The sequence below is a fragment of the Staurois parvus genome, unplaced genomic scaffold (assembly GCF_062004578.1).
Source record: "Staurois parvus isolate SC_StPar_1 unplaced genomic scaffold, SC_StPar_1.0 ptg000503l, whole genome shotgun sequence".
Classification (NCBI taxonomy): domain Eukaryota; kingdom Metazoa; phylum Chordata; class Amphibia; order Anura; family Ranidae; genus Staurois; species Staurois parvus.
The window spans coordinates 1821031-1847103 of NW_028318299.1; the positions used below are offsets into that span (position 1 = coordinate 1821031).

The 26073-nt window shown below is 46.3% G+C and overlaps 1 protein-coding gene across 1 annotated transcript; it reads left to right on the top strand.

Moving 5' to 3' along the window:
* Positions 1–363: 363 nt before the first annotated feature.
* On the top strand, positions 364–26073 carry LOC149451986 (guanylate-binding protein 3-like). Its single transcript, XM_089689892.1, has 10 exons — positions 364–574; positions 747–874; positions 3221–3330; positions 4971–5158; positions 6444–6704; positions 8092–8372; positions 8771–8983; positions 16912–17014; positions 18576–18769; positions 25494–26073. Exons 1-10 carry the CDS (start codon positions 388–390, stop codon positions 25716–25718), a joined length of 1890 nt encoding a protein of 629 aa, XP_089546018.1. The 5' UTR covers positions 364–387; the 3' UTR covers positions 25719–26073.

The following is a 26073-nucleotide window of genomic DNA, read 5'->3' on the forward strand; positions in this document are numbered from 1 at the left end:
CTCGATTCCTCCATCAACACACGCTATTGCATTTTTCTGTCGTAGATAATATGATATAAAAAACCATAGAGAGCGTATACCTCCATATCAATAACTCATCTCTATTTCAAGGCCCTGAAGAAGGGGAAAGCATGGAATCCCTACAGTGCGCTGACTATCAAGCCCACATAAAAAAAATCATAAGCATCATCATCAATCATTTAAACATTTTATTGAATTGTTTTTTACACTCCATTTTGTTTTGTTTTGTTTTTTATCAAGTTTACTTTCAAGCAGGATTGACTGAACCTTTGGTGTGCGTTGTGTCAGTGAATGCAGGGTGTTCTGTATGTACTAAATATGTCTGTTTTCCCTTTTAGACAAGTTCCTTTGCATAGCTAGATAAGGATGGCCATCAGAATGGAGGCTCCATTATGTCTCATTGAGAACCTTGACGATGGTACTCTCCAAGTCAATCCTGAGGCTGTAAACGTCCTGTCCAGGATAGAGCATCAAGTGGTGGTGGTGGCAATTGTAGGAATGTACCGTACAGGAAAGTCCTACCTGATGAACAAACTGGCTGGAGTTCAGACAGGTGAGATAACAGATCAGGCTCAGAGGGGTCAATACACAAAGCTGCACTGATGGAACAGTGAAGGCCATTGATGACTTCTACAACTGAAATGTCTTGATGGTCCATTTGGTCTTTTTTTTTGCTGTTACTCTTCTAGGATTCTTTTTATTTTCTGAACATCTGATTACTGTAGGTTTTGAACTGGGTGCCACAGTGCAAGCAAAGACAAAGGGTATCTGGATGTGGTGTGTCCCCCATCCTACAAAGAGCAATCACATGTTGGTCCTGCTGGACACAGAAGGTCTGGGTGATATAATAAAGGTGAGTATTAACAAATGATTTTTGATATTTTATTTATTGTTACAGGTACTTATCTAGTGCTGTCATTTTATGCAGCACTTTACATATATATATATATATATATATATATATATATTGCACATTCACATCAGTTCCTAGCCTTCAAGGGGCGTATAACATAAGGTTCCTAACTCACATTCATGCACATACTAGGGCCAATTTAGGCAGGAGCCAATTAACCTACCAGCATGTCTTTGGAGTGTGAGAGGGGACCAGAGCACCCGGAGGAAACCCACACAGGCACAGGGAGAACGTGCAAACTCGAAGCAGGTGGTGCTGTAGTTGGGATTTGAAACAACAACCCTAGTACTGCCAAATTGAAGTGCTATCCATTTAGCCACTGTGCCACCTGAAATAAGAGTGTACTTATATCTGCCTCATAATATTCTCCATCTTTTTATTGTATAAAAACATCTCTAGTTATAGTGAAAGAAAAATCTTCATTAAATAAGTTTAAACAGAATGAGAAAAATACCTTTCATTTGGGTCAAAATGCTTGTCAACTATTTGGTTCCCCCATCATGCAACTGTTTCTTGGCTAAGTAGTTTGCAGTTGCAGGAGTGTTCAGATCTGCTCTACATTCTTTAAAATTGTGACATTTTTATTAACGAGTCCACCAGAAAAGTGATCTTTTAGTAATCGGCAGAGCCTGGTGAACTAAGTCATCCCCATTGCCTCTTACATTTCTTAGATACTCCATCAGTGAGATTTTCCACTATAATTATTGGCCCTGTTCCTGTTCACTTGGGATATTGCCACTCACCTTTCGTGTGTTCCTTCACTCAAGGAGTGGTCCTGTACAACTTTGTGTGTTCCTGCCCCTATGAAGTGTTCTTTTCCATCTGTGTGTGTTCCTGTCCCCATGAAGTGCTCATTTTTACCTTTGGTTGTTCTTGCCCCAAGGAGTGTCCCTGCCTATCTTTGGGTGTTCTTGCCCCAAAAGCAGTGCTTCTGTCCACCTTTGTGTGTCCCCGCCCCCTTGGATTGCTCCAGTCCACACTTGTCTGTTCCTGGCCCCAAGTATTGGTCCTGTCCACCTTTGTGTGTTCAACCCCCAAGGAGTGTTCTTGTCCACCTTTGTGTTTTCCTGTCCTCATAGAGTGTTTCTTTCCATCTTTGTGTGTTCCTGCCTCCATGAAGTGTTAATTTCCACCTTAGTGTGTTCTTGCCCTCAGGGAGTGCTCTTGTACACCTTTGTATGTTCCTGCCCCCATGGGATGCTCCAGTCCACATTTGTGTGTTCCTGGACCCAAGGATTGATCCTGTCCATCTTTGTGTTTTCCTGTCCCCATGAAATGTTCCTTTCCCTCTTTGTGTGTCCCTGCCTCCATCTTGTGTTCATTTCCACCTTTGTGTGTTCTTGCCCCCAGAGAGTGCTTCTGTCCACGTGTGTGTTCCTGTCCCCAGGAAATGTTCCAGTCTACATCTGTGTGTTTCTAGACCAAAGGATTGCTTCTGTCCACCTTTATGTGTTCCTGTCTCCAAGAAGTGTTCTTGCCCACCTTTGTGTGTTCCTGTCCCCATGGAGTGTTCCTGTCCACCTTTGTGTGTTCCACCTCCAAGGAGTGTTCTTGTCCACCTTTGTGTGTCCCTGCCTCCAAGGAGTGTTCTTGTCCACATTTGTCTGTTCTTGTCCCCAAGAAGTGTTCCTGTCCATCATTGTGTGTTCCTATCCCCCCCCCCCAGAGGTGTTCCTGTCCATCATTGTGTGTTCCTACCCCCCCCAGAGGTGTTCCTGTCCATCATTGTGTGTTCTTGCCCACAAAGAGTGATCCTGTCCACTTTTGTGTGTTTCGGCACCTCTGTTTACTTTCGCCAGAATACGAAATTAATACAAGTCCATAACGGATGGTGGAACACTTCATAATAGCTAGAGTAAGGTACAGTAAAGCCTGGTGCACACAGGTAGGTTTTTTTTGCTGAGGGATGAAAAATAACTGAGGCGCTTGCAAAGAGCTGGCTCTACTAACTATGCAAAGTTTGTACAGCACTCTCCCCGCTGAGCTATTGTGTTCTGACAGAGGGACTTACCTCCTGGAAGACCACACTGGCCAGTGCTCACAGCCATTGGCTGCAAGTGCTGATTGAATGTCGATTTGGCTGCTGGTTTTCCAGTATACCCATTCAACAGAAGCAGGACATTAGGACAGCTTCTGTCAGACAGGCTTTTCACAGTAGCCAAATGTCAGACGGGTTCATCGATCCATTTTAGATAGGCTGATCCTTTGAAGACTGGAGATAACTGTTGGTTAGTACTTATCATGTCTGAAACAATTTAATAGACACAGGCAAATCTTATTTTACAGGGAGACAAGGGAAACGACATGAAGATTTTCTGTCTATCTGTCTTGTTGAGCAGTGCTTTGATCTACAACAGTCAAAGGACCATTGATCAGGACGCAATAGAAAAACTTCGGTATTATGTGTGATATCACTTCATTATGGAAGAGCCCTGAATCCAGATTAATGTGCAAAGTCTTAGTGGGAAACACTCCTTTAGCCCTGGGCAGATGAGTAGGACCCCAAGTGGCTTGGTGGGCTACCATCTCAAACCTCAGGGTGGATTTCAGAGACAGAGTTCATTTTAGAGACATGAACTCTAGGAGAGAGGCATAGGGTGCAGGATACACAAAAAGCTACAAAAATGCAAATCCAGACACTTTTGCTAGCAGCAGTCTATACAGAAATAAGAAACTTTAAGCCAGGATTGGCAATCTGTACTCTTCAGACTGTTAAGCAACTTCAGGTAGCATAAATAGCTTCACAGATGAGCAACCAGACTTCCTGCAATGTCTACCAGGAGCTTGTTCTCCAGGACACTCTTTAACACCAAAGCTCATTCCCCTGGTGCTTCATCATGGCTCCAGATTCACTCTTCTGGTACCCTCTAGCAGGATAGTGTAAGCCAGGCATGTCCAAAGTCCGGCCCGCGGGCCATTTACGGCCCGGGGGTCGGTTTAATACGGCCCTCCAACAGCCCTCCCTGCTATGTGTAATGTGGCCCTCCCACGGCCTTCCCTTCTATGGCAGACAGTCTTCTGCTTGAGAGCAGAGGGCAGTGCGCATGCCTGACTGCGGCGCGTTCTCCCTGGTCTGTGTAAATGCGGCTGTCGCACGGCCCTCCCTTCTGTGGCAGACAGTCTTCTGCTTGAGAGCAGTGCGCATGCGTGACTGCGCCCCGCTGGGAGCAACAGAGGGCGGTGACGTCAGGGCCGGGCTTCCAGCGTGAAGTGTGTTTCTCTTCCCCTCCCGGCTGCCAAGCAGAGACTTCAGCTCCAGCTACCTTTTTCACCCTTCACATTAGTGCAGGTAAGTTTTTTTTAAATTTATTTTCAATACATTGTGAAAACTCAGCTGTCAGTTGATCTTAATGTTATGAAATGAAAAGTATGTCGTTTGCAATTAACTTGGCATAAAATAATTTATTTGCATTTAATTGTAATGGTTCAAAGAATGTTCGGAAAAATGTTCGGCCCTCCACCATGTTCACTTCATCCAATCTGGCCCTCTTTGAAAAAAGTTTGGACACCCCTGGTGTAAGCCTTTTAGAACCCAGGCTCAGTCCCCACTTTCGGCAACAACCTTCCTCAGGCAGAAGGCCTGGGAGGAACACACCTTCAGCACAAGTCTGGAAGGACAAAGACCTTTATGGAAGGTCACCCTAAATATTTATATCTTTCCCGGGCATGAACCAATGGCAATAAACCTCTTAGTGGTTTACCAGAGAGACACAAATATTCATAATTTAGATCTATTGCATCTTTTTGCTCTATTACTAGAGACACTCCAGAAGAACAGGCAGAAGCAAACATTACAGTGAACATAGGAAGAATCCAACAAAAGCAAAACTATAACTAAATGTACTTAATGCACTCAAGCTTGATAAACATATGTAAAACTTTGTAGCAAAATGTTTGTGAATACATTACATGTTATACGAGAGATTGTAACCCTCACATTGAGCACCAGACCAGTCGCCAGCAAAATAACTTAAAATTATAAATACAAGAGCAACTTTTACTCACAAAATATAACTTTTAGCATTGATTCCAACAGGTTTGTAGGTGAATTGGCTCATTTCATTAAAGTAAAGTCCACAAATAACGATGACGAGGAGGGTGAGTTCTCCAGACACTTTCCCATCTTCATCTGGGCTGTGAGGGACTTCACTTTAAAGCTGGAGTATAACGGAGAGGACATCACTGAGGACGAGTATTTGGCGTTCGCACTGAGACTACAGAAGAGTGAGTTATTTCCAGGGAAGAGTGGAGAAATTTTGAAAAAAATGATTTGCAGTGCAATTACAGTTTTTGATTTTGTGGTTATTTTGTTGAAATTAGCCTCAAATTTACAATGTAGACTTCTTGGGAAAAAATTAACTTGTAAACGAAAACCTCATGGCTTTGTTTTCTTACAAGCATCAGCACTGACTTGGAGATCAATGTATTTTTTAACAAACAGAGCCAAACCCAACAGACTGTCAGAATACCCAAACAGTAGCTGCATCTGATAGGCCAACAATTCTCTGGTTACAGGCCTGTTAAAATCGTTACTTTTCTGCTTAAGGTCTACCTTTGCTTCACCCACCTTCCAAGGCCCCATATTGATCCTTAAACCTCCCTGGCGGTATTCCCGACTGTAGCTCAGGGTTAATTATCAGTGCCAAAAGCAGTAACCCCAAGCTATATTCGGGATTACCCTGCAGCGTTGCTCTGGGATTCCCTCGATCACTTACCTTGTCCTGCGCTACCGCGATATGTTCCCTGCAGCGTCCCCAGCCATCTCCTCCGGCCCATGCCGGGATCCGTCTTCCGGGTTCCGGTCCCTGGGAGAGGCGGGACGTACGGGGGACAGAACGGCGGGAAATTTAAAAAAGTGACATTCACTAATACACTAAAATCACATAGTATAACATTCCTGTATCAAACCATTTCACATACATTTTGTCCCGAGTGCTTTGTCCTGCACCCTGCCTGCATTTTTACTGTTCTTTCTGTCTGGAAACTGAGAAACGTCCATGGCGTCCAAAAAGCGTCCCTTTAGGTCAAAAGTGGTTGTAGACCGGCTAGAGAACAGCGATAGTAAATCAGAACCACTTGCAGAATTGAGTGATAATGATTCGTGGGGGAAATTCCTCATCAGACACTGAAAACGATTCTGCGACTGAACTCAGCGATGTGCGAACTTGGCGCTCTATTTCACATTTCAGTGTTTTTGGTTTGATTATATTATTGAATTAAATTTATTATTGTATTATTATTTTTTATGATTATTTATTAAATTATAATTTATGATTTTGTGTTTCAAATGTTATCCTACCCGGGATGTTTACTAGACTCTTGTTTGGACAGATTTCAGTGAGTTATTCCTAAAAATTACAGGCCTACAATAAAAAAAAACATATTTCCATGCAAAAAAATGGTACCGCTTTCAGCACAGAAATATTGACATAATCAGACCGCTAGGGAGGTTAATGAGACAATTGGCCTTATTGATCAGTTTTTTTCATTATTTTTTTGTCTCGAAAAGCTAATGATAGCCAAGAAAACTCAAGGAGGATAAAGGATCGCAACCTGTGCCGAGAATGCATCTGCATGTATTTCAGGACCCGTAAATGTTTCGTGTTTGACCTTCCTTCTGGGAATAACAGTGTTCTCCAGAGAATGGACGAGGTGTCAGAGGAAGAGTTAAGACCAGAATTTGTAACTCAGACTCGAGAATTCTGCAACTATATTTACAGAAGCGCTGAAGTGAAATATTTAGATCACATTCACCCAGTGACTGGGAATAGTACGTATATCTACCTATGTCTATCATTTTAATTGATTTATTCATAGCAACTGTTGTGACCTTAATCCTTATAAACTGCCACCTGGACTGTAGAGTAAGCAGCTCAATGTGTGTTCCAACAGCTTCAGATTTCTGCCAACTTGGGAATCCAAGAACCTGAAGAGTTCAGCTTGCTATACCTTACCCTTGTCATCAGTCTAACTGACCAATAGGGAGGAATGGGGAAGTGGGGAAGAAAGCGGTAGGCCGAAACCCTAATTTCTTGAGATCTGTAGAATTGTCACGTACCTGATGGGAGACTGAAATGACGAGGTCGGCCTCACTTGTGTCACTGGTCCTGACCCCGCTGGAGTAGGAACAGAGGGAGTCTAGGACCCAGAGGAACAAGAGTGCCAGTAGTTGTTGTTTGCAGCTCTTGCTGATGAAAACCTTGGAAGGCTGATGATCCTCTGATCTTGGCACAGTAGTAGTAGGCAGAGCAGGTTTTGCAGATTGCCAGGCATGCACCAGAGCAAGGCAGGTAGTGAGGACAAGAGACAGGAGCAATGTCATGGAATAGCCAGGGTCATCAACAGTCGGGCAACACGGTACAGAATCAGAAGGAAAAGCCAAGGTCAGGAGCAGAGCCGAAGTCAGGAAACAGTATCAGGAGAGCAATCAGAGTCAGGTGAGGAACAAGCCGGGTCAGCAACAAAGGAATCATACAGGAACAAGCAGGACACGGGGGAGCTGAAGACCAGTCAGCACTGAACATGAGCAGAAACACTCCTTAAATAGGCCGTCCGGTGTCAATCTTCGCCATGCGTGTGCGTGATCGCGCATTTCGTCTTGCCGGAAATCCCTTACAAGAATAAAGCAGTGGTGCCCATAAAGAAAGATGAGTTTGTGTGTCACCACCGCTAGGCACTGTGACGTCCACATGGCAATTAAGTAGTTCTGTTCATCAACCGATGTAAAACATAGGCATACCTCCCAACTGTCTGAGATGGGAATAAGGGACACCTATTGGCAAAAGTATGTAGGCATAGGACACCCCCTGCCATGCTCCCCCCCCAAAGGAGAATTGTACAAAGATTGATTAAAGTCACAAGTTTTACAAATGCAGCATTGTATAAATTGGATGAAAGGTTTAGCAATGTAAAACACTTTTTGATAAATTTGATAGATAAATAGTGTATTTAATATATAATATACAACTATATAGATGAGACAGAAATGAGGGACAAATGAGGAGGAACGAGGAACAGAGGGACTTTGTTCCAAATGAGGGACAGTCCCTCGAAATCAGGGACAGTTGGGAGCTATGCATAGGGGCTAAGTTACAACAGGACATTGGCTTTTTAGACCTTGGAGAATTGAATACCTTTCATTTTTCTTCTATTTATAGTGCTGGGACAGCTCGTGTATAAGTACACAGAAGATATCACTTCTTTCAATGTTGTGTGTATGGAGGATGCAGTGATGAGTATCTCTAAGGCAGAGAATGAAGCAGCTGTCCAAGAGGCAACTGAGCACTATGTGAAGATGATGAGAGAGAGAGGACAATTCCCAACAGAGACACTCAATGAGTTTGTAGAGCTGAGCGATCGGTGTGAACAAGAAGCTCTTCAGATATTCATGAAAAGATCCTTCAAGGATTCTGAACTCAGGTTCCAGAAACAGTATATGGTGGGTCTTTTAAATATACGTATGTTTATATTACTGTAAAGCTGAAAGCTTGAAGCCCAGTTGAACACTTTTAGAAAATGCACATTTCAGAATGTACCAAAATAATAAAAAACATGTTTTCAATGTCTCAGCTGTTATATCAGAGACAGCACTTCCTACTGTCCTATTGGCCTAGCGAAAGAATGTCCTACTGTCCTCAATACAGCCTGCACCCTTCCTCAAGCCTACAGATAAGGACTGCTGCTCTCTCTTTGAGAAGATAGATTTACACCTGATCCAGTAACAACTGTCTAAGTGGAGATTTCCCTTTACTTTAAACTTTTCCTTTTTAAACAATTTGTGTCTTTAATATTGCTTGAGCCACATTCTCAACACCCGACTATATAATCTCCTAACAGGAGAACACACAGAAGAAAAAACAAGAATTTGTGGAGAAAAATAGGATGGCATCCTATCAGTACTGTGAGCAGCTGATTGCAAAACATTCTACAGACTTGGATGAAGCACTAAATGAAGGTCGGTACTGTACATCGGGTGGATACTCCATGATTCAGGATGCTATGAGGTTGATAGAAGAGAGATACAATGAGGAACCAAGAAAAGGTGTGCAGGTGGGTGGTACTATAACATGAAATGCAACATTTTCACTTAATCATGAAGATAAACTTAAAAAAAATGGAATTTGCTATTTCATGCCAACTTTTCTTGCTTCCAAATTTGCTTTTTTTAAATGCCATAATGAAGCAATGCACTCGTAGGGGTCTAAGGGAGCCCTTTACCATTTTGTTTAACCTCTTTCTGACCTCTTAATGCATATTTGAGGCAGCAGGGCAGGTGGGCCTTAACGCCGAGGAGCCACACATGGTGCATAGCTGTTTGTACTGAAAGTGAGCTTACTGCATGCTCCCAGCAAACTGACTTAGGCATCTCCCAGTCTGGGAGGGGCTCCCAATCAGGTGACCACTATTACAACCAATTACAATGATCACATGATCAAGAACCGCATTCTGAAAGTCCTAAAGGGCCAGCAGAAAGAAACTGTAAGGGATTAAAATACACTTGTCCCCATACTATGGACTGTAAAATGTTTGCATTCTTAACATACATCAAAATAACTTGAAAAAACCATCATTCACCTCTGCAGCTGATGGCACTGTGGAGTAATTCACCCTCAAAGATCACAAAAAAGACTATAAAGTCAGTTTCTGTGGGTTTCTAACAGGTTCCAGCAACCGATTTGTGATTGCATTAAAAGGGTGGCATGCTCCCAACATTATGCTCTCCTCTGGGGAAAATAGAATGAAATGTTTTCAGTGCCTCTGTTGTAAAATTTGAAGAGTAATTTGTCCACAATGGCTACAACTACAGAGGTGAATGTTGGCTTCTTTTAAAGTGCTTTTATTGCTTGTTCAGAATATGTATAGATTGAGGACAGTTGCACTTTAATGTTTGCAATCCATGCAGGATAAATCAGCTTGCAGATCAGATCATATATTTAAAATCATTGTACCTCTAGCAGAGCAATTCTCAGACAACTTAATGATCATTCATGAACATGCACTCACTGGCCACTTTATTAGGTACACCTGTCTAATTGCTTGGTAACACAAATTGCTAATCAGCCAATCACATGGCAGCAACTCAATGCATTTAGGCATCTATATGTGGTGAAGACTACTTGCTGAAGTTAAAACCGATCATCAGAATTGGGAAGAAAGGGGATTTAAGTGACTTTGAAAGTGGCGTGTTTGTTGGTGCTAGATGGGCTGGTCTGAGTATTTCAAAAACTGCCGATCTGCTGGGATTTTCACATACACACCCATCTCTAGGGTTTACAGAGAATGGTCCGAAAAAGAGAAAATATGCAGTGAGTGGCAGTTTTATGGAGGAAAATGCCTTGTTGATGTCAGAGGTCAGAGGAGAATGGGCAGACTGGTTGGAGATGATAGAAAGGCAACAGTGACTCAAATAACCACTCGTTACAACCAAGGTATGCAGAATACCATCTCTGAACTCTCAACAAGTCCAACCTTGAAGCAGATGGGCTACAGCAGCAGAAGATCACACCGGGTGCCACTCCTGTCAGCTAGGAACAGGAAACGGAGGCTACAATTCACACAGGCTCACCAAAATTGGACAATAGAAGAACGAGTCTCGATTTCAGCTGCGACATTCAGATGGTAGGGTCAGAATTTGGCGTAAACAACATGAAAGCATGTGTCAGGGATCCCCTCGATCCCCGCCGCGTTGGTCCCGGCGCAGGCGCAGTATGCCGCCCGGCGCAGGGACTCGAGCACTGGTTCCGGGCCGGCCGCGGCGTTCGAGTTCGCGCATGCGCAGTAGAAGCCGCGGCCGCCCGCTGGGCACCAATGGCAGCGCAGGGCGGGATATTTAAACGACCCTGAGCTGTCATTCAGTGCCTTCTGGTCTTCCCTGCATTCTGAATCCTGTGAACCTGTACCCTGTAAGTTATTGACCCGGATTGAACCTGACCTTGCTGTTTTCGCCTGTTCTGACCCTTGCTTTGCCTGACCTCTCTCCTGAATGCCCCCTATTGGATTTGACCTGCTGTTGCTGACCTGGCGTGTGACCCGACCATTCTATGCCCGCTGCCTTGTACCTTGCCGCCCTCTCTGTTACCGACCCGGCCCGTCTGACCCTGCTCATCCATCCATCCATCCCGTGCAGTGGGGTCTTCTGACCTCCTCACATCAGACTCTTCCCCGTGGGAGCCCCTTGCGCATACTACTACCACTGACGGACGCACCCGGTAGTCACGACCTGGTCTCAGGGAGCTCCAAGTCCATCCCCACCATCAGGGGCCCTGGTGAACAAGCACCCTGGGACTTAGACTCCGTGCGCTGGGGACGCCTATTCAGTGGACTGCTAGTAGTACCGCCGGGCGGTCCCTTACAGTACCAGAAGGCCATGACTGAGTCTAGAGGAGGTCCCTCGCCGCTGGAGGAGATCTGCAGGCACCTATCCAATTTGACACAGGCCGTATCGGCCCTGCAGGATAGATGTCAGCAGATTGAAACTCAATTCCAGGCCTGCACTATATCCGTTCCTGCCCCACAGGCCGCGGTCCCCACACCTCCAGCAGCCCCTGTGCTGGTGTCTGGGGCACTCGCACCACTCCCGGCGGCCAACCCCCGAGTACCCTTACCAGAACGTTTCCACGGGGACCGCGCACGGTTCAGAGCATTCCGCGAGTCCTGCCTCCTCTATTTTGAGCTACAACCCCGAACCTTCGTGACTGAATCCGTGAAGGTGGGGTTCGTCATATCCCTCCTGCAGGGTGAACCCCAAGACTGGGCCCATCGATTACGGGGAAAAAATGACCCTCACCTTGGTTCGGTTGACAGTTTTTTTGATGCTATGGCCATCCTTTATGATGACCCGCAGCGGGCAGCTTCTGCTGAAGCTACTCTGTACACACTCCGGCAAGGCCGCCGAGCGGCGGAGGAGTACGCATCTGAATTTAGGCGGTGGATGGGGGATACTCGCTGGAACGAGTTCGCACTCCTGCATCAGTTCCGTGTTGGCCTATCAGACGGCCTGAAAGACGAGCTCGCCCGGGTGGAGGTACCTGAGACTTTAGAGGACCTAATAGCACTGACCATTAAAATTGACCGTAGACTACGGGAACGCAGGTTTGAGAGGTCCGGCCAGGGTCATGGAAATCCCTGGGGATCATTTCAGGGTCCCAGTCAAACACCTAGGCCAGTCATCCAAAACCGGCCACCTGGAGACAACCCCGAACCCATGCAGCTCGGCCTGGCACGGCCTAAACTATCCCCAGAGGAACATCTGCGCAGACGATCCCAGAACCTGTGCCTCTATTGTGGAGAAGCTGGTCATATGGCGCGTTCCTGCCCGCAGAAACTGAGTAAGTGCACCTCTTCTTCCTTATCCCTTGGCAATGTTGGTCCATCCCAATACTTAGTGGTGCCCCTTTCCTTTCAGCTTCCAGAAAGGACCGTGGAAGTATCGGCCATAATTGACTCTGGGGCATGCAGCTGCTTCGTGGATATTAATTTTGCTCACCAGCAGGGTATTCCCCTTCAATTGAAACAAAAGGGGTTCAATATTTATTTGGCCGACGGTTCCCGAATAAAATCGGGGGTAGTGAACCAGGAAACCCCCTCCATCACCACTGTCATTGCCGGCCAGCACCAGGAACTCCTCCGCCTGGATGCTATAGCTTCACCCCTCTTCCCAGTCATTCTGGGGCTCCCATGGTTACGGGCCCATAACCCCCAGATTGACTGGGAAACCGGAGTAATCACGTTCCCTTCCCCATACTGTCGGATATACTGCCGCACTTCGGGCCCGGGGACCCCCCAAATCCTCCTGTGCTCTGAGGTGGAAGCTGAATTAAAACAAGTAATCCCTGCGGCCTACCATGGGTTTCTAGATGTGTTCAGCAAACGGGGAGCTGATACTCTACCCCCCCACCGCCCTTATGACTGCCCCATTGACCTGTTACCCGGCTCAGAAATTCCTTTTGGGCGAATCTTCCCCCTTTCAGAGCCCGAATTGGGGGCCCTAAAGGAATATATCGAGGACAGCCTCCAGAAGGGGTTCATCCGCCACTCCACTTCACCGGCGGGGGCGGGAATCTTCTTTGTTGAAAAGAAGGACAAAACCTTAAGGCCATGTATCGATTACAGGGAATTGAACAGGGTCACGATAAAAAACCGTTACCCACTACCGTTAGTACCTGAACTGTTCCAAAGTTTAAAGTCAGCAGTAGTTTTTACCAAGCTGGATCTGAAGGGGGCGTACAACTTGATTCGCATAAGGGAGGGGGACGAGTGGAAGACGGCCTTCCGCACCCGCTTCGGTCATTTTGAATATCTGGTCATGCCGTTCGGGTTGTGTAATGCTCCGGCCACGTTTCAACATTTTGTAAATGATATTTTTAGAGATTTTCTGGATGTCTTTGTGATCGTTTATTTAGACGACATTCTGATTTTTTCCCCGTCTCTGGGGGAACACAGAATACATGTAGCAAAAGTATTGGGGCGGCTGCGGCAGCATGGGTTGTACGCCAAGGCAGAAAAATGTTGTTTTGAACAATCCAGCATTGCCTTCTTGGGCCTGATTATCTCCACCGCGGGGGTCGCGATGGATCCCCAGAAGGTCGCTGCAATACTGGATTGGCCTGAACCCACAGACAGGAAAGGCGTCCAGCGATTCATCGGCTTTGCAAATTTTTACCGGAAGTTCATCAAGAACTTCTCGGGTCTGGTCTCCCCCATTACTCAGCTAACCAAGCTGGGGACCCGATTCAGATGGACACCAGAAGCGCAGGAAGCTTTCGATGCCTTAAAGAAGCTGTTCACTTCGGCACCCATTTTGGGTCACCCAGACGCCGCTCTGCCCTACATCTTGGAGGTAGATGCATCGGAGAATGCGGTAGGCTCCATCCTCTCCCAACGAAAAGGCACCAAGGAACTGCTCCACCCGGTAGCGTTCTTCTCACGGAAACTGACCCCAGCGGAGAGGAACTATGATATCGGTGACCGTGAGCTACTAGCGATCAAAACGGCGTTAGAGGAATGGAGGTACCTGCTGGAAGGTGCGGTGCACCCCATCTTAATATTTACTGACCATAAGAACTTAGAGTATCTGAGAACTGCCAAGCGTCTACGCCCGCGACAGGCGAGATGGGCACTATTCTTTTCAAGATTCAACTTTCATATTACGTACCGGCCGGGATCAAAGAACACTAAGCCGGATGCGTTATCACGGATGTACGAAGACGCCAAGGAGACCCCAGTACCTGACACCATCCTATCCTCGGGTAACTTCTTGGTCCTTCAGTCGGACCTTCGTTCCAGGCTAATGGAGGCATCCACAAACTTCTCTACCCCAGGCGGAGGGCCACTCCAGAACAAGGGGGGACTCCTATGGAGGGAAGATCGAATTGTGGTGCCGGAAGAAGCTCGAACCCTGGTCTTGGGGCATTGCCACGACCACCCAATGGCGGGGCACTTTGGCCCAGAAAAGACCCTGGAACTTCTCCGACGCTCATTCTGGTGGCCAGACATGGCTAAAGATTGTAAGGGCTATGTCAGGTCCTGTGTCACCTGCCAGAAGAACAAGCCCTCAAGAAACAAGGTTTGGGGTCTGCTGCGACCCTTACCTATTCCTGAACGGCCTTGGCAAAAGATCTCACTAGACTTTATAGTCGAGCTTCCGCCATCCCGAGACCACACGGCAATCCTGGTAGTCGTGGACCGCTTGTCCAAGATGGCCCACTTCATCCCGTTGAAGAAGACCCCCTCGGCGGCCGAGACCGCGCGAGTCTTCATTCGTGAGGTAGTCAGGTTGCATGGGGTCCCCGAAGACATTGTCTCGGACCGAGGGGTCCAGTTCACGTCCAGATTCTGGAGAGCACTGTGCAAAGCCCTGGACATCAAATTATCTCTCTCTTCTGCGTTCCACCCTCAAACTAACGGTCAAACCGAAAGGACCAATCAGACCTTAGAGCAATATTTGAGATGCTATACCTCATTTACTCAAGATGACTGGCTGCCACTTCTTCCTTTAGCGGAATTTGCGTATAACAACGCCCGCCACTCAGCAACAGGGCAGTCCCCGTTCTTCGCCAACTATGGCTTTCACCCAGTCTTCCTCCCGGATTTGGTGTCGGAATGCCCAGTACCAGCAACACAAGATGTGGTAACGTTCTTCGCTGCGAACAATGAGAAGCTTCAAGTGGCCATCAGTCGGGCCCAGGAAGACTACAGGAAAGCATTCAACAGGAAACGGAGAGGAGATCTGGTATTGCGGCCTGGGGAGAAGGTTTGGCTGGCGACGTCCAATCTAAAGATGCTTTGCCCATCGAAGAAATTGGGACCCAAATTTATAGGTCCCTTCTGCATTAAACGGATGGTTAACGAAGTAGCCTATGAACTCGCCCTCCCTGACACGCTCAAGATCCACCCGGTCTTTCATGTGTCCCTTCTGAAGCCTGTGGTCCCAGATGCCTTCCCTGACCGGGAATCTAGACCCCCGGAAGCGGTAACGGTCGAAGGAGAAGAAGAATTTGAGGTTGAAACAATCCTGAAGTGTCGAAGGAGGGGAGGCCAGACCCAATTCCTTATCAAATGGAAGGGCTATGGTCCTGAGGACAATTCTTGGGAACCAGCCCATAATGTCCATGCACCCAGACTTGTCCGGAGGTTCTTTCGCGATCACCCGTGGTGGAGAGATCGGATGGGCATCCGGAGGTTGCCCGTAGGGGGGGGGCAATGTCAGGGATCCCCTCGATCCCCGCCGCGTTGGTCCCGGCGCAGGCGCAGTATGCCGCCCGGCGCAGGGACTCGAGCACTGGTTCCGGGCCGGCCGCGGCGTTCGAGTTCGCGCATGCGCAGTAGAAGCCGCGGCCGCCCGCTGGGCACCAATGGCAGCGCAGGGCGGGATATTTAAACGACCCTGAGCTGTCATTCAGTGCCTTCTGGTCTTCCCTGCATTCTGAATCCTGTGAACCTGTACCCTGTAAGTTATTGACCCGGATTGAACCTGACCTTGCTGTTTTCGCCTGTTCTGACCCTTGCTTTGCCTGACCTCTCTCCTGAATGCCCCCTATTGGATTTGACCTGCTGTTGCTGACCTGGCGTGTGACCCGACCATTCTATGCCCGCTGCCTTGTACCTTGCCGCCCTCTCTGTTACCGACCCGGCCCGTCTGACCCTGCTCATCCATCCATCCATCCCGTGCAGTGGGGTCTTCTGACCTCCTCACATCAGACTCTTCCCCGTGGGAGCCCCTTGCGCATACTACTACCACTGACGGACGCACCCGGTAGTCACGACCTGGTCTCAGGGAGCTCCAAGTCCATCCCCACCATCAGGGGCCCTGGTGAACAAGCACCCTGGGACTTAGACTCCGTGCGCTGGGGACGCCTATTCAGTGGACTGCTAGTAGTACCGCCGGGCGGTCCCTTACAGCATGGATCCATCCTGCCTTCCAAAAGTTCAGCCTGGTGGTGTAATGGTGTGGGGGAGATTTTCTTGGCACACTTTGAGCCCCTTAGTACCAACTGAGCATCGTTTAAAAGTCACGGCCTACCTGAGTATTGTTGCTGACCATGTCCATCCCTTTATGCCTCCAGTGTCGCCATCTTCTGATGGTTCCTTCCAGCAGGATAATGCTCCATGTCACAAAGCTCAGACCATCTCAAACTGGTTTCTTGAACATGAAAATGAGATCACTGGACTCTAATGGCTTCCACAGTCACCAGATCTCCTTCCAGTAGAGCACCTTTGGGATGTGGTGGAATGGGAGATGGCAAATCAGCAGCAACTGCGTGATCCTCTCACATCAATGTGGACCAAAAGCTCTGAGGAATGTTTCCAGCACCTTGTTGAATCAATGCCATGAAGAATGAAGACCGTTCTGAAGGCAAAAGAGGGTCCAACCCGGTACTAGCAAGGTGGACCTAATAAAGCGGCCAGTGAGTGTATATCTTCTTTCAACCACATTAAACAACAAGTAACATCTAACTTATTGTGTTGATTTCTGGCAGGCACACACTGTACTTCAGGAGTTTATACAGTCAAAAGAAACCCTTAGAATTTCCATCATGAAAGCTGACCAGACTCTGACTGAGCAGCAGAAGAATGCTGAAAGTAAGGCCTGATGTACAGCCTAATACAGTGTATACAGTATATACCTGCAGTATATTATTTCATTTTCATTTTTTTTCTACTATTTATATTATAATCTATCTAGGTAGTTGACTATTAAATCTGATTAAGGGCCAGTTTAAACCAGAATGCAGTGCGGGAAATGTGAGTTCCATGAGCATTTCCTGCACCATGTTCAAAATGCACTGCTTTCTCAATCTGCTGTGGGTGCAAATACATTGTTAATAGGATTTCAAACACAGACCACAACGCAGTGCATTTTTGGGCATCAGATCACATGGTACTGCATTTGGTGTGGCTTGTTTTTCAAAAGAGGTGCATGCACTACCTTCTGTGTGATCTGATGCTATTTGCAGCCCCTTCAATTGAATGTGCTGGCAAATTGCACAGCAGGGGAATGCACAGGAATTTAGGTGTGAGGAAGCCATAAAGGAACACAGTCTGCTGTCTTTGCCTCCTCTCACCGGTTCATCTGGTTTTGAGCAGCGTGAAGCGTTGTGCGTCGGTGAGCAGTAATCACACAGAGGCCGAGGTAGGCGACAGCAGTGTCTTCACAGAAAGTTCCAACAAGGTACAAACAGGTCCGGCGGGTAGGCACAGCCATCCGAAACCACTTTAGAAACTGTAGCAGATATCTGTTAACCTTGCATAATGCCGATAGCTGCTGCAACTAGGAACAGGAATGTGGCCTGGTGGTCCACACTCAAATAGGAGGCTTCTTAGATAGACATAGTCCCTAAACTGCCCCTACTCCTCCGGAACCTCATCCTAACTCTCAACACTTTCCCTGACAGACGGGTAACCTGTCCCTACACTGACCACTCACAGAGTGCGCTCCAAACAAGGGGGTCAGTGCCTTATAAAAGAACTACCTTCACTAAAGATAATTATGAGGTCAAGGCACCAGAATCCACTAAGACGGCTGCTTCCCTAATACCGGCAGGAAATCGTAGACAAACTCACTTCCTCCTTCCCCTTCTGCATCGCCACAAACGTTTTGTGGCACCTACAGATGGGAGTACAGACTGCACCTGCCTACATGGAAAATTAATTCAGTATACGATTTCCTTGACAAATTGTCATGAAGTTTGACATAAATATGTTAGAATAGCTCTCTTGTTCCTCATACAGGAAATGGCAAGGGTTAGGTCTTCCATAGCTTAGCAGTTCCATTCTCAGATCCAGAGGGCTGAGCTCTCCAGGCCTGGGCATACTACCAGTATCAACAATTCAGACCAAAGACTCTAAAGAATATTGATCATCATATTTACCAGTTTGTTGCCTAAGCACTGGGTCTAAACTCAATCAACAGAGACAGGCAGAGAACACCATTTAGGGGCACTTCAGAGCACAACAAAAGCACATAATGAAGGCAACTCATCCCTACATTTGTATTCTCAGGTATTGTCAACCTTTCCTTTTACTAAAACTAAGGCTTTAATTATGGATGCATTTAAATATATGTGTTGTGCCATACCGAGGCCATATACTATAGTTCTCACAATCAGAGGCAATCACCTGCTTTCTCATTCTATCCAAAAAGCAGACAAATCAAACAACAAAATAATGGAATTGGAGAGGGAACTAAGTGAACTGAAATTGTCACTAGAGAACAAACTTGATGAAGATGAGAAGAAGACAGCTGAGAGGAACTTGAAGGCATTGCTGGAGAAGATGGAGAAGGAGAACTTGAGGCTCCAGGAGAAGCTGGAATCTGTAATGGAGGCCAAGAGAAGAGTAAGTGTTCGGTGAAATCTAGGGGACTGTGGGAGGTGGGGGACCCTCGCTGCTAATACATGAAGAGATGAGAGTCATAACTGGCAGTGGCATTGAGTTTTGATGAGGAACTTTCTTCATACGCTTTCTATATTTTCAGCCACTAAATATCTTGGGTAATGTGTACATCAAATAAAGAAAGGTGCAGATCGCCAGGGAGAGACTTTTCATGAGAAGCTACACAAGTACAGATGTAAAGCTCGGGACTGGATGAGGTTATGAGTAGGACTGGATGAGGTTATGAGTATGACTGGATGAGGTTATGAGTATGAGGACATTAGAAGTGCAGTGGAGGCTGAAGAATGATATTTTAGGAACAGTTTGCAAATGAGATCAAGCATATGATGGGGGTGACTTGTAAAGTGTTTAGAAGGCCTTTAACTGGGTGCACCTGTAGGCAGGTGGGGTCTATATTCTCCACTGTAGGTGGCACTTCACCACAGCAACAATGCAGACGGGAGCGGAAGTTGCTAGGGAAACTGGGTTTCTCTATGACGTTTATCAGTCACATGGGGCAGTGATCTCATTGGATGCTCTTGTCCCATGTGACCTTGGTGGCCATCTTGAGTCAGGCAGAGTCTATTTAAGACTCTGACCCCTCTTTGGCGTGCTTTATGCAAGTGGCTACCATAGGGACAATAGATCATTTTGGTAGGAGGTTTAGTGTCAGCAGCTTTTACGATAGGGCCCCATTTCTAGCGCAGGAGGTTCATTCTTTTAGTACCATAGGGACAGGTTCCCTCTCTGTCAGGGTCAGTGCTAGCAATATGGAAAGGTTCCTGAGGAGTAGGGAGAGAGAAGGGACTACATCTACATTCTCAGGAGGCTTCCCCTTTGGGTTGTACTGGCCAGGCCACACTTCGCTGCTTGTTGTTGGCATCCCTGAATCATTTTAGAAAGCTGTCTCTTTGCTGCACAGGTGTAAGTGGCACTGGATGAGTGGGATTTCCCCACCGGGCCTGTTTATACTGAACTAGTAGTATAATACATTGTTCTTTGTAATCTGGGACTCTGTGTGCTTACTGCCTGCCATATCACACTAAACCTACCCAACACACCATTATCTATTGCATTTATCTTTATCTATGGTCCTCCAATAGTTATCGGGCACCTTTAGCCCAAGCAATAAGAGATTAAATGCAAGTCTGTGAAGCTCATGGGAACCATACAGCGGTGTCATGTCAAAGACCTTGCAATGATATTAAACATTTCCCCAGCTGCCAGAGGTGCAACATACAAGCACCTTCAGCAGTATAAACGTGTGCAGACCATCCCCTGATATACTTTTATCAGGTCCTTGTAGCTCCTTGCTCCTGACGTCGTGAGAATACCTGGCATTTAATTTTTTGGAAGAGCATGTGACCTACATCCATGTGATCATGCCTAGGCTTAGGAGCTTTGAGGGAATTCAAACAAGGTGAGTATACATGGGTCATGGAGTGCTCTTTACAAAGCATGGGCACATGTAGGTTTACAATAAAAATAAAATTCTCTAATTTTCCATCATTTAGCTTGTTAACTTTTCCATTGACTGTTTTTTTTGGTCTCTTTCTCAAAACCAAAAACATAATCAGTTAATGAAGGATGAAGTATGTTTTGGGTCAAACTCAGGAAACTGTCATGTGACTGCAATCATTTGCCATGGAATTCTTCATCCTACAGTCACAGGTAACAAAGGGGCAGGGATGCTGGTAACATCATTGACCTAGTATGGCCATGTGGCTATATTAGGTCAGTGATGTCACCATCATCCCTATACCTTTTTTATGTATGACTGCAGGTTAGGGAATTCCATGGTTTCAGCTGATTGGGTCATATGGAGCAGTTCACAGACGGGGGGAACTGTCACAGATGGGGCATTGTCCTGCGTGAGTGCATTTTCTGTTGGAGTGCGAAACAGCAGTTTAACTAAAGCAGTATAACCAGGGGCAGACTGACAACTCATGGGGCCCCCGGGCAATAGAAGATCATGGGGCCCCTGTGTCCTTGCCCAAACTCAAAAAAGCCTATGAAAAAGGTACCAGGGGCATCTCATGGGGCCCCCTACTGACCCCGAGCCCTCGGGCAGTGCCTGAGTTTCCAAATGGTCAGTCCGCCCCTGAGTATAACTAAAGCAGCAAGCAGACACAACAAAGAACTCTACTCTACTCTGCATGGACTGCAAGCAAACACCCTGGGAAACATCTCCTACAAGTCTGATTCTCACTACATCTACCTTTTAATATGCCCCCTCTACTCCTCCTTTTCATATTACTATCCTCTGTTCTCAAAATCTAATTTCTTTACCCCTATGCTCCATCCCAAAGCATATGGATATCACCCTCACTTGTACCATATCCCTAATCCTGCTCTCATCACCTCCTGCTGATACTTAACTCACAAGCTGACCCAAACACCAAGACAGGAAGGCATGTGCACTCATATATATCCTGCTCCCATCTTACTTTCCTCACCCTCCTTCTTCTCCTAACCTCTGGGGATATCTGCTCAAACCCTGGTCCTCCAGTATCTCACCCCCACACCATGCATCCTCCTTCCTCCAGGAATGGCTACAATCCATTCAATTTAATCTCGATCCCCATGCTCCTAAAAACCACCCTCCCTTTTTCATCTGCACTCTGGAATGCCCGCTCTGTCTGTAATAAGCTCACCTTTGTCCATGACCTTTTTGTCTCCCGCTCCCTTAACCTACTAGCAATTACAGAAACCTGGCTTCAAGCAGCAGATTCTGCTTCTCCCGCAGCATTTTCCTATGGAGACCTTCACTGGACTCACTCACCCAGACCCAGTGGTCGGAAAGGTGGTGGAGTTGGTTTGCTTCTATCCCCACTAAGCACCTTTTATGTCCTCCCTACTCCTCCCTCTCTATCCTTCTCTTCTTTCGAGACTCACTGCATTCGGCTGTTTTCTCCCATTTCTCTGAGGATTACAGTGATCTATTGTCCTCCTGGATTGGTGTTGTGTTTTCTTGATGGCTTCTGTGCCTGGCTACCCTACTTTCTCTCCTCTGAAATACCTACTATCATTCTTGGAGATTTTAATATCCCCATCAATGTGAACAACCCGGCTACATCCCAATTCTTCAACCTAACCTCCTCTTTTTCCTTAACACAATGTATACAGTCCTCCACTCACTCTGATGGGAATACATTAGACCTTGTTTTCTCACACCTTTGCATTCCCTACAACCTCACAAACACCCCCTTTCCTCTCTCTGATCATAATCTCATCGCCTTCACAGTGTCCTCATCTTCAAACACCTATCCCTCCAAGCAGCAAACAATTACCCACAGAAACCTTCACAACATTAACCCTTCTCTTTTCCACTCTGCAACTGACCGCCTCTATGACAGAATCTCTCCCCTGTCCTGCCCTGACCTGGCCACTACTGTCTACAACAGTTCACTTTCATCTACACTGGACTCACTTGCTCCTCTAGCTACACGAAGCATCAGGTCCCGACCATTACAACCTTGGCAGACTGACCACACCATAAATCTTAAGAGACATAGTCATGCACTGAAGCGACTGTGGCATAAAACCAAATCCCAGCAAGAATTCACCCGATATAAATCTGCTTTCTTAACATACAATTCCTTCCTCCATGCTGCCAAACAAGCCTACTTTGTCACTCTTATTAATACCTTGTCATCTAGTCCTCATCTTCTCTTCTGTACTTTTAACTCTCTACTTTCTCCACCTCCACCCAGTACCTCACTCACTGCCAACGAGATTGCCAATCATTTCAAAAACAAGATTGATGCAATTCGTAGGGGCATCTCCACTGCACTGACATCCATCCCACTTAGTATACCTTATACTAAACCTCCCTCAACATTTCCTCTTTTGACCTCGCTACTACTGAAGAGGTCACTAATGTTTTCTCTGAAGTCCGTCTCACCACCTGCCCCCTGGATTCTATTCCCTCACAGCTACTACGGTCACCCTATTCTTCTATCTTTTGCTCCCACACTCACATATTCAATCTCTTCCACTCTACTGGTGCTTCCCCCCTCTAAAGCATGCCCAGATCACTACCATACTTAAAAAGCTCTCACTGGAACCCACCAACCTGAACAACTTAAGACCCATCTTCCTGCTCCCGTTTACTTCTAAAATCTTAGAACACTTAGTCTACAATTGCCTGAGCTCCCACCTCACTGACAACAATCTTCTTGACCCTTTACAGTCTGGCTTTTGCTTATTACACTCCACTGAAACTGCTCTACTAAAACTCACCATTGATTTACTAACTGCTAAAACCAATGGCCACTACTCTATACTCTTACTACTTGACCTCTCTGCGGCTTTTGATACTGTTGACCATCCCCTTTTCCTCAAAAAACTCTCTTGGCCTCCAAGACTCTGCTCTCTCCTGGTTCTCCTCCTACCTATCGCAGCACTCCTTCAGCATTACCTAGAACTCTGTCTCCTCCTCCCCACTTCCTCTTTTTGTAGGGTTCCCTCAAGGTTCTGTCCTTGAACCCCTTCTCTTCTCTATCTACACCTCCTCCCTTGGTCACTTGATAAACTCCCATGGCTTTAAGTACCATCTCTATGCTGATGACACAAATCTATCTTTCTACTCCTCACCTCACCCCTTCAGTCTCCTCTCTCATTACTAACCTACTAAGTGACATATCAGCATGGATGTCACTCCACTTCCTCAGACTAAATCTTTCTAAAATGGAGCTCATACTATTCCTTCCTAACTGTGTCCCCTCCCCTGACTTCTCCATCAAGATCAACAATACAACCATCAGTGCCTCCCCTCATGCCAGGGTACTAGGTGTAATCCTGGACTCCCATCTATCCTTTCAGCCCCAAATCCAATCACTGTCGAAATCTTGTAGACTTCGCCTCTGCAACATCTCCAAATTCTCATAATTGCCGTCACACAGGAAAAACCCAAACCAGGTCCTAACAGTATCCCTGGAGCTGTACTCCACTCATCTTCCACTGGGAGATCCTTGGTGAGGGAGATAACAGATCCTTCTCCAGACCAGGACTTCTGGCAGTGCCTCCATCACTGATCTTTTACAAGTCTTCCCCAGGCCCTCTGTATAAAACTGTAGCAAAAATCCTCTTTACAATCTCCTCCAGGCCCACAGTCCAACTCCTGTTGTGGCCCAGACTGCAATCAGTGAATCAGTAAAACTGCCTCCAGGGGCAGTAGCCGCAGGAGAACCAGAACCCTAGCAGAGGAAGAACACTCTGGCTAGGCCTTCCAAACATTTATCACCTCTCCAGCAACCTTCTGGACTCCTCATTCCATGAATTGGCTGGGATATGATAAATACTCAGACCAGTCATTTATTTCTCCCTGCCCTATATTCTGGAAACTTCTTCCAGAAACAGGACGTAGAAAATCAAACACCCAACAAGGAAGCCCTGACCAGACAATCAATTGCTGCACCACTGATTACAGTGAAGCCAAAAACTAAATTTAGCCAAGCAGCCTAACTAGAAGAGGGCGCTATCGAAGAAAAAAAAGTCCTAAAAAGAAAAATAATGCAGCCAGCAAATCTAAAACTTTGTAGACCTCCACTGAAACTGAAACTGTAATGAGCTAATTTCACATGTACGGTATGTGTGTGTGTGTGTGTATATATATATATACACTATACTTCCAAATGTATTGAGACGCCTGCCTTTACACGCTCATGAACCTTAATGGCATCACAGTCTTGGTCCGTAGGGTTCAATATTGAGTTGGCCCACCTTTTGCAGCTATAACAGCTTCAACTCTTCTGGGAAGGCTGTCCACAAGTCTGACGCATGCTGACGCCTTAAGAGCTCCCTTCACTGGAACTAGGGGGCCAAGCCCAACTCCTGAAAAACAACCCCACACCATAATCCCCCCTCCACCAAAACTTTATACTTGCAGTCAGGCAAGTACCGTTTTCCTGGCAACCGCCAAACCCAGACACATCCATCGGATTGCCAGACAGAGAAGCATGATTCATCACTCCAGAGAACACGTCTCCACTGCTCTAGAGTCCAGTGGCAGCGTGCTTTACACCACGGCATCCGACGCTTTGCATTGCACTTGGTGATGGAAGGCTTGGATGCAGCTGCTCGGCCATGGAAACCCATTCCATGAAGCTCTCTACATACTGTTGTTGGGCTCATCTGAAGGCCACACCAAGTTTGGAGGTCTTTAGCTATTGACTCTGCAGACAGTTGGCGACTTCTGCGCACTGTGATCTTCAGCATGCGCTGACCCCGCCCTGTCATGTGACGTGGCCTACCACTTGGTGGCTGAGTTGCTGTTGTTCCCAGTTGCTTCCACTTTGTTATAATCCCACTAACAGTTGAGCGTGGAATATTTAGTAGCCAGGAAATGTCACAGATGGACTTATTGCCCAGGTGACCACCTATCACGGGACCATGCTTGGAGTCACTGAGCTCCTGAGAGCGACCCATTCTTTCACCAATGTTTGTAGAAGCCGTCTGCATGCCTAGGGGCTTGATTGTATACACCTGTGTCCATGGAGGGGATTGGAACACCTGAATCACATGATTTGGGGGGCCCTAATACATTTGGCAATATAGTGTGTGTATATATATATATATATATATATATATATATATATATATATATATATTATATACTGTATATATGTAAACAGTATAGATGACAAGTTATTGTGCTGTAACTCTTGCATTGCTCTCATTTATACAGGAAGAGAACTCACTCAACTTGCAGGGTTTTTATGAATCAGCCAAAATGTACAAAGAGCAGACAGATGACTTGAAAAAAGAAGTGAACGAACTGAAGGAGTCCAATTGGATTACCGTAGTGGTTGGGTTTTTCAAGGATGTTCTGCAATCTGTTTTACCAAAGGTTGTTTCTATTGGTATTGACTTAATTTTGGGAATAGCAGGAGCCTTCTTTAAGAAAAAATGAGGTTCAATGTTGTGCACCCCCAGGGGGAGCTCTCTTCTCTGCGTTGTCATGCTTTGTTGATCTCCCTCTGTTCTTCTACCTCCTTTGCCTATTGTCCATGTTGTAGTGCCTGCAGCTCAATAAAGGATGTTTCCAATACCTGATGCTCTAGCCAGGGCCATCCTAATAGCATCATGGGCCCCTGAGCAAAGTAATGCACTGGGGCCCTTACTAGCCTGCCCCAATTTGCACGCCTACCCTCAAGAATTAAAGTATAAATAGCTGATAGAATTAAATATATATTTATTATTATTTTTGATAAAATACATTTTAATCAATAAAAAGACGTTGCATAAATCAAAGACTAATCCACACA